Source organism: Lolium perenne, chromosome 3 (assembly GCF_019359855.2).
Source record: "Lolium perenne isolate Kyuss_39 chromosome 3, Kyuss_2.0, whole genome shotgun sequence".
NCBI classification, from domain to species: domain Eukaryota; kingdom Viridiplantae; phylum Streptophyta; class Magnoliopsida; order Poales; family Poaceae; genus Lolium; species Lolium perenne.
The window spans coordinates 323,794,654-323,803,874 of NC_067246.2; the positions used below are offsets into that span (position 1 = coordinate 323,794,654).

General features: G+C 47.6%; 1 protein-coding gene across 1 annotated transcript; it reads right to left on the reverse strand.

Moving 5' to 3' along the window:
- Positions 1-404: 404 nt before the first annotated feature.
- Positions 405-2,927, reverse strand: LOC127345701 (amino-acid permease BAT1 homolog). Its single transcript, XM_051372212.2, has 8 exons — positions 2,722-2,927; positions 2,382-2,642; positions 2,021-2,039; positions 1,713-1,932; positions 1,453-1,634; positions 1,072-1,361; positions 852-981; positions 405-773 (listed from the first exon to the last, which is right to left on the reverse strand). The coding sequence occupies exons 1-8, from the start codon at positions 2,832-2,834 to the stop codon at positions 414-416; spliced, it is 1,575 nt and encodes a 524-aa protein (XP_051228172.1). The 5' UTR covers positions 2,835-2,927; the 3' UTR covers positions 405-413.
- Positions 2,928-9,221: the final 6,294 nt, after the last annotated feature.

Sequence of the window (9,221 nt, forward strand, 5' to 3'; positions counted from 1 at the left end):
TCCCGGCTTCGCAGCAGCGGTTTGGAAGTGGGGGCGGCAACACATGTGAAGCGCAGAGTCCTACCTTTCAGGGTGAAAACCCAAGGTCTGGCCTTAACTGGTTGTGCCTGGCAGTGACCTTGGTGGAGGCATTGTTTTGAGAGCGGGGACTATCTTCAGGGTGAAAACCTAAGATCATTGATCGGGCGACGACGGTGTTTGAGCACTGTTCCCTTCTTGAAGGCGTCGTTTTTTGGAGAGTCTGTAATTCAGGTGTTGTCATGGTGGTGGATGTTTTGCTGTTGTTAGGCCCGAGATACTGGGACTTTTGTTTCTTAGTTTTCTTTTTCTTTTTTTTTGGCTGTGTGCATCTGTAGTGCCATTAGGGTGGTGCGTTGTTGCAGAGGCTGGGTATAATTGGTATCTTCTTGATATTAATATATTCCCTTTATCGAAAAATTGGTGATGGGCCCTTTGAACCAGAACCGTGCATTGATCACCCAGGCGGCCAGGCTGAGCAGCAGCACGCCGCCGACTGCCACCGGCGTGTAGTTCAAGTTTTCCTGGGCTACCGGGTACGCCACAGGCAACGAGAAGAGCACGGTGAGGAAGGCCACCCAGAGGACGGCAGCCCAGCCGATAAACACCCCGTACCGCCCAAGGTGAAATGGTCCGGGGGCGAACGATTTCCGGGCCGTCGTCACCCGGAAGAAGATGGGCAGCGCGTAGGCAATGTACTGCCCGAGTGTTGAGATCGACACCATGGCCTGGAACGCCACCAAACTCCCTAGAGACTGCACATACGAAACAAAATCGCAGTAAGTTCAGCTATACGAATACATGGCATGATCTATGGCGGAAACGTTGCGCACCGTGAGAGCCATTATGAAGGCCACAACGGCGGAGAGCCAGACGACGTTGAGCGGCACCTCGTTCTTGCTCACCCGCTGCCACACATGCGAGAACGGCATCGCCCTGTCCCTCGAGAAGGCGTACCCCATCCTGTGCGTGGTACAAGATTGTGAAGTTAAACGCTAATAATTCATGCTACTCTGAAAGGCAGTGCTCATTTTGATAGACAAAGTGACAAACCTTGAGTTGCTGGCTATGCACATGGCGCCGGCGAAGAAGATGCCGACAGCGACGATCCCGACGCAGACTAGCCCTCCCACGCCGCTACCGTACCTCCTGTTGAAGGCGGTATACAGAGCCTGAGCAACGGCGTAGCCGCCGGCATCGTTGGCCGGATCCAACAAGTACGGTATGTCCGTCACGATCGATGTCAGGGACACCAAGAAGATCCACCCGAACGTGGTCGACAGAGCCACAGATGTGATGATCCCCATCGGCCCGCTCCAGTCTGCATTCTTCGTTTCTTCGATCTGCGTTTACATGCCACAAGGGTCATTGGATCTTCAGACACATCGACAAAAAATCCATGGCAGTGTAGAACGAGCAGCTAAATATATGTACCATGTGAGCAGACGTATCGTAGCCGAGCAGAGAGTACTGGCTAGTGAGGAGCCCGAGGGCCAGGATGTAAGCCTTGCCGTGGACACCCATGCCATTGTCGTCATTGAAGTGCGTGAAGATGAACTTGGTGCTCGACCTCTCCTTGGCCACCGTTGGGATCAAGATTACCAATGTAAAGAAACCTAACCATGAATTTGTTTCAGAAAATGACTACTCAAGGAACGATGAACTCAATTGCTGGAACGAAATCGGAAAAACACCTGCTGTGTTCCAAAAAGCACCGAGTTTGCCGAACCAGGACAGCCACCGGATAGGTAGGCTGTTGATGAGGCCGTGCAGGATGAGGAAGACGCCGTGGATGGCCAGGACGACGTACTTGGAGGCCATGTAGCCGCCGCCGTTGGCTCCACCGGTGCCGAGCAGGACGATCACCTGGACGAGCTGCGCCAGAGAGAAGTCCGTGCTCGTGGTGGTAGCCCACTAGGACAGTTAACGCAAGACACTACACTGTCAGCACCGTGTCGATTGGTTTAAGCTGTACTTGAGCAATCTGTAATTTTCAGCATACCTGCCCCACGATATTGAACCTGAAAAACGGAGCATCACACAAACTTAGCTCCCAATATTTGTTGGACGGTGGAAGTTTATACAGTGTGAGGAAACCTGGCAGGTGTTGTGCCTTTGCATTAGACAGTGAAAGTAAAACAAATAGATTGTTTGTTGTATTGCTATGTTTGAGAAAAAAAAAAGATACTCTATTTGAGGGTACGTTGGGATATGTTGTTTTCAGGAAGCTACAGAGATATTTTCGAGCAAACTGCCAACCCATGTCAAATCAGACAGTTCTCCTTTGCAAATGTGATCAGAAAACTTAAGCATGAAAGCAGACAGCCAAGACAATGAAATCAAGGTCAAAATTCAGAACGCACCAGCCGGTGACCCATGAGGCAAGAGGCGCCCACTTATCGCCGGCGAGCTTGGCGCTCCAGTAGTAGAGCCCGCCGGAGGTCGGGTAGGCAGAGCAGATCTCGGCCATGGAGAGCGCGACGCAGCCGTTGAACGCCGCCACCACGAGCCAACCCAGCGTCATGGACGCCGGCCCGCCGTAGCGCAGGCCCCCGTTGTACGTCGTCGTCACGCCGGCCATCACCGAGATGATGGAGAAGGAGAAGGCGAAGTTGGACATGAGGCTGCAGACCAAATTAAACAGAGCAGAGAGTGATTAACCGGATGACGGTGAGGCAGACGCTGAAGCAGAGGCGGACGTACGACAGGCCACGCTTGAGCTCCTGCTTGTAGCCGAGCTGGTGCAGCCGGGCACGGTCAGCGTCGGCGGTGTCGCCGGTGGCCACGCCCGCTTCGCCGGAGCGTGACACAGCCATCGATGATCTCTCTAGCTACCCAGTTACCTGCCTCCCCCGGCCGCCTTGGCTTTGGTGACTGTACTCTACTACTACTGCTAACTCGCCATTGAGCTTTTCTGGCCATCCACAGAAGATACAACATAGAAGCCTTTGGTGGCCAGTGAGTCAACGAGAGAGTGACTGAAAACTATCCAGGGTTTGGCCTGTTCGGGCAAGATCCCTTTCGAACGATCCGGCGATGCTGACCAAGGCGAAACAGTCTATGACTGTTCTTGTCACGTAGCGCAGCAATCTGCAAAGTATCGCCATCTACCATTGTTTTTCTAGCTCAAAAGAAGGGAGATATGACATGATAAGGTCACATGACGCAGCAATGAATGAATGAAACGGTCCATCTCTCGCGTGGGATTATTGCTGGCTGCTATATTAGCATGATGGGGAAAGGATAATAAGATACAGTAATAGGATCGTCTAAAGTCGAGTTAGTTTTTCTTCGATCACGACGAGCGTATCCTCCTATGGTCCTCGATCAGACCCGGCACTCCGGGTTCTTTTTCTACAATATTGAGGGAGATAAACATGCCTCAGATGCTGACTTACCCCTTAAATGTCTTATTCATAGAGACTTCGATTAAGAAAAATGTGGTGTTGAATCATCTATGCTCCCACCTTACTGTATCCACTTACTTGACTAACGAGACTGATTTACATGGATCTTAAATTATTAGTCAAATCAATGTACTCTGTTGTTCATGTGTAGTCAAATGTTCCAATTCAGTCTATGGATGTGTTCTTGCTGATTAATTATGCAAATAAAATCTGGATTTGAAATTTAATAGACATATCTCTTGTCAACCCTCTTATTTTTTCAAGAAAATCATTTGTTTTCCTTGGTGATACCATGCATTATATAGCACAATAGCAGCCGGAGCGCTTGTAGGACTATAGACCCTTTCTGATTTGGCAATCATAATTACCGGATAAAAAATATATATACTTCCCTCTTTCAGTATTTACCCTGCATTTTGTATTTAGTGAAAGCTAAAATTTCTAAACATCGACTAAATATTTAGAAAAAAGGAATAATATCCATTAACTTGAATTCATTTGGTTCAGCGTGTTATATCTATTAACTTGAATGATGAAGATGATAGATTTGTTTGGAAGCTTACCGAGTCGGCAGTTTTCTCGGTAAAATCCATGGATGCTAATCTTATGAATGGACACATTGTCTATTTGGAAAAGTATAGTTGGAAACTTAAAGTACCACTAAAGATTAGGATTTTTATATGGTTCTTGCATCAAAAAGTAATTATTATGAAGGATAATTTGTCAAGGCGGAATTGGCATGGATGCAAGAAATGAATGCCCTTTGCTCGTCTTGTTTTGGCGAGTGGTTTATTTTACTTTTAATATTGTCCCGCTAACTAATTTGTTGAATGTGATAGATAAAGATACAAAGACACGAATCCGAGTCGAAACTTGTGCTGTTGTATGATCTATATGGAATTTCAGGAATGATATGATCTTTAACTGATAAGGGGCTGCCCGATCTTCTCAGTAAGCACGGTAGATGGTGATGAACACGCGATGACCATAGCGGAGATAACACGATGATGAAGTGGAGGATAACTTGTATGACGTAACGAGTCTCTCGATTGGTCCCTGTCGTCAATGCAACAGCTCTCAACCCTGCAAGATATTCGCAACTTCACACACTTGCGCACGTAGCCCCGACCACGAAGCGGTAAATTGCAACCGTCTAATTCCCAATGGAACAACAGATCACACAAAACTTTCAGTAGCAAAACACCAGATCGATGCGAATTGGTGTATAGATTCAATAGAGTTGCAAAGCAATCAACTATGAACTAGGGTTTATCTTAAACATGGTCTAAACCTATTATGGGGGCGTCCTGGGCACTTATATTGGGGTTCAGGACGACCAAAAGTCGAAAAATAACAATAATAACAGACCCAGATCGGGATCTGGTCAAGACTGACTCGGACACGGCCGGCCTGGGGGCCGTCAACCGGGCCAGGGGCCGGGCGGGCCGGTCGGAACCGGACCAGGCGCCAGGCTGGATCCCGACGGGGGTCCAGGGTCCCTGGATCGTGCCCGGCTGGCACCGGTCTAGGAGCCGGCGGGCGCCGGGCTAATCCGGCCTAGGAGCCGGTTTGGCTGGGCGTGGGGCCAGGCCGACCAGTGTGGCGGCCGGTCGCGCCGAGCGTAGCGCCGGCCTGGACTTCATCTTCCTCCTTCGCGCATGCCTCCTGATACGTCTCAAACGTATCTATAATTTCTTATGTTCCATGCTAGTTTTATGACAATACTCACATGTTTTATATACACTTTACATCATTTATATGCATTTTCCGGCACTAACCTATTAACAAGATGCCGAAGCGCCAGTTCCTGTTTTGTGCTGTTTTTGGTTTCAGAAATCCTACACAGGAAATATTCTCGGAATTGGACGAAACAAAAGCCTAGAGTCTTATTTTTCCACGGAGCTTCCAGAAGACCGAAGAGGATACGAAGTGGGGCCACGAGGCACCCTCACCATAGGGCGGCGCGGCCAGCAAGGGGCCCGCGCCGGCCTATGGGGTGGGGCCCCCGTGCCTCCCCCGACTCTACCCTTCCGCCTACTTATACTCTCCGTCGCGAAAACCCTATTACCGAGAGCCACGATACGAGAAAAGTTCCAGAGACTCCGCCGCCGCCAATCCCATCTCGGGGGATTCAGGAGATCGCCTCCGGCACCCTGCCGGAGAGGGGAATCATCACCTGGAGGACTCTACATCACCATGATCGCCTCCGGACTGATGTGTGAGTAGTTCATCCTTGGACTATGGATCCATAGCAGTAGCTAGATGGTTGTCTTCTCCTCATGTGCTATCATGTTTAGATCTTGTGAGCTGCCTATCATGATCAAGATCATCTATTTGTAATGCTACATGTTGTGTTTGTTGGGATCCGATGAATATGGAATACTATGTCAAGTTGATTATAATTCTATCATATATGTGTTGTTTATGATCTTGCATGCTCTCCGTTGCTAGTAGAGGCTCTGGCCAAGTTGATACTTGTGACTCAAAGAGGGAGTATTTATGCTCGATAGTGGGTTCATGCCTCCATTGAATCTGGGACAGTGACAGAAAGTTCTAAGGTTGTGGATGTGTTGTTGCCACTAGGGATAAAACATCAATGCTTTGTCTAAGGATATTTGTGTTTATTACATTACGCACCATACTTAATGCAATTGTCTGTTGTTTGCAACTTAATACTGGAAGGGTGCGAATGCTAACCCGAAGGTGGACTTTTTAGGCATAGATGCATGCTGGATGGCGGTCTATGTAATTTGTCGTAATGCCCTAAGTAAATCTCATATTAGTCATCATGATATGTATGTGCATTGTTATGCCCTCTCTATTTGTCAATTGCCCAACTGTAATTTGTTCACCCAACATGCTATTTTTTATTGGAGAGACACCACTAGTGAACTGGGGACCCCGGTCCATTATTTTACATCTGAATACAATCTACTACAATCATTGTTCTCTACTGTTCTTTGCAAGCAAACATCATTTTCCACACCATACGTTTAATCATTTGTTTACAGCAAGCCGGTGAGATTGACAACCTCACTGTTAAGTTGGGACAAAGTATTTTGATTGTGTTGTGCAGGTTTCACGTTGGCGCCGGAATCCCTGGTGTTGCGCCGCACTACACTCCGTCACCAACAACTTTCACGTGACCTTCATCTCCTACTGGTTCGATAACCTTGGTTTCTTACTGAGAGAAAACTTGCTGCTGTACGCATCACACCTTCCTCTTGGGGTTCCCAACGGACGTGTGCTTTACGCGTTATCAAGCTCTTTTTCTGGCGCCGTTGTCGGGGAGATCAAGACACGCTGCAAGGGGAGTCTCCCACATCCAATCTCTTTACTTTGTTATTGTCTTGCTTTACTTTACTTTATTTTCTGCTTTGATTGTTTTCTTTATATCAAAAATACAAAAAAATTAGTTACTTGCTTTACTTTATTTACTGTCTTGTTTACTTTCTCTATATCAAAAACACAAAAAAATTTGCTTTACTTTATTTACTGTCTTGTTTGCGTTCTCTATATTAAAAACACAAAAAAAAATTAGTTACTTGTGAAAGAACATCTCTCACATTATGTTTTGTGTGTTTGATGTCAATATATATGATACACTTATGTTTGTTTAAGTGGTACAGGGATTACATAGATATTTATTCATGTGTGTTGGATTTGATCGTCTGTCAAAAGTATTCTGAAAAAGTTGGCCAGGCCGGATAATCCGGGCCGGATATTGTTGAAATATCCGGCCCCCTGTTTTTGGCTAAGTCATCGAGGTTTTGCAGCTCAGTATGGGGGCCGGACATTTGCCCGAATAATGTCCCGGTATTGTACCAGGGCCGGATTATCCGGGCCGGATATTTTGGAAATATCCGGCCCCCTCGTTTTTGGCTAAGGACTGGAAGAAATGTGGCTCAGTACATGGGCCGGACTTTTGGCCGGACAATGTCATGGTTTTGTCCCGAAGGCCGGATTATCCGGGGGGGGGGGGGGCGGATTATCCGGCCCTTACTTAGGCCGGATTATCCGGCCCTCCGGAAGCAGCAACGGCTCATTTTCGAGAGGGGGTATAAATACCCCCCTTCTTCTTCCTTGGTTGCTTGCTCAATCATTATCCAAGAAATCTGCCAAGCCACCTCCATTAGAGCCACCTCAAAGAAAGTCAAGATTTGCAAGATCTCCTTCCTCCCCCAACCAAAGCTCTTGATCTTTGGAGATTCGAAGGAGAAGACACCGATCTACATCCTCACCGAAGCGTTCTTCATTTCCCCCTCTCTTGTTTGAGGAATCTCATGCTAGTGTTCCTATTTGGTTCCCTAGTTGATTTGTGTTGATGTATTGTTGTTGATTGTTGTGTTGTAACAGATTTGGGAGCCTCCAATTTGGTTGTGGATGTGTGCCCCAAGAACCTTGTAAAGGCCCGGTTTCCGCCTCGAGGAAATCCCTTAGTGGAAGTGGGCTAGGCCTTCGTGGCGTTGCTCACCGGAGATCTGAGTGAAGCCTTCGTGGCTGTTGGTTTGGCTTTCGTAGCAACCACACTCCTCCAAACGTAGACGTACCTTCTTGCAAAGGAAGGGAACTACGGGAATCATCTCCGTGTCATCGCGTGCTCCACTCTCGGTTACCTCTATCCTATTCTCTATATATTGCTTAGATATATCTTGCTTAGTTGTTAGCCTTGTCATATAGGTAAATTCACTTAGTTGCATATCTAGAGAATTTACCCCTTGTGTCAAGCCTAAATTGAAAAAGAACTAAAAATTGGTTAGCACCTATTCACCCCCCCCCCCTCTAGGTGCGGCATACGATCCTTTCAATTGGTATCAGAGCCTCGGCTCTTATTTCGGGCTTAAACGCCTAAGAGTATGCCGGACGAGGAGTCCTCGGAAGGGGCCGCCAAGATGGTCTCCGTGGAAGACTTCAATTCGTTGAAGTCCTCCATGGAAGCCCAAATGGAAAGCATGAAAAAGATGATTGCCGAGCTTTTGGCTCCGGCCCTTCCCAAGGCTCCTAGTGTAGAGGTAAAAGACACGGGTGCGTTAGATAAGGGAGAGGCTTCGGACCTACCCTCATCTGCCAAACCCGTGGAAGGTGATAACTTAAACACTATCAAATCTCCCATTGCATCTCCTAGGGGAACCGATGGGAGTGAGAGCTACAATCGAGTACCTCCACCTTTCCAATCACCCGATATACCGGTTCCCCATCCCCATTTGAACATTCGGGGCGACCCACCTAAGTTTTCTATTGAAAATTTCGATACTTGGCAATTTGAGTTCCGCTCTCAAGTTTGTAGTGCCTCCAATGAATTATGGAGAATCATCATGGTGGGCTTCAAGCCATACAACCCCGACAATTTGACTAGAAGAGAAGCGGTTGATAGTCAACTCAACAACACCGCCTTGCACATGATTCAATCTAGTGTGGGGACGAAGGAATTGCATCGTGTCCGGAACTACACCACCGCCAAGGAAGCTTGGGATGGGTTGACCGCTAGTTGCATTGGGAGTGAGAGCACAAGGAGGAACAAGTATAATGCTCTCAAGAATAAAGCCGAAGGATTCTTGAGGCTACCGGATGAAGATCATGAGGACATGTATGGAAGACTTCTCACCGTTGCCGATGCCTTCCGGCTTATTGGTGCCACCCACATAAATGACTCTTGGATCAAGGAGAAGTACATTGAATGCATGATGCCATTTGTACCCATTGATGTCAAGACTCTTATGGGGAGGGAATGCTATTCCTCTCCCACCTCTCAACAAGTTGTGCATGAGATGCAAGCTCTCAAGGTGCTTGAGCAAG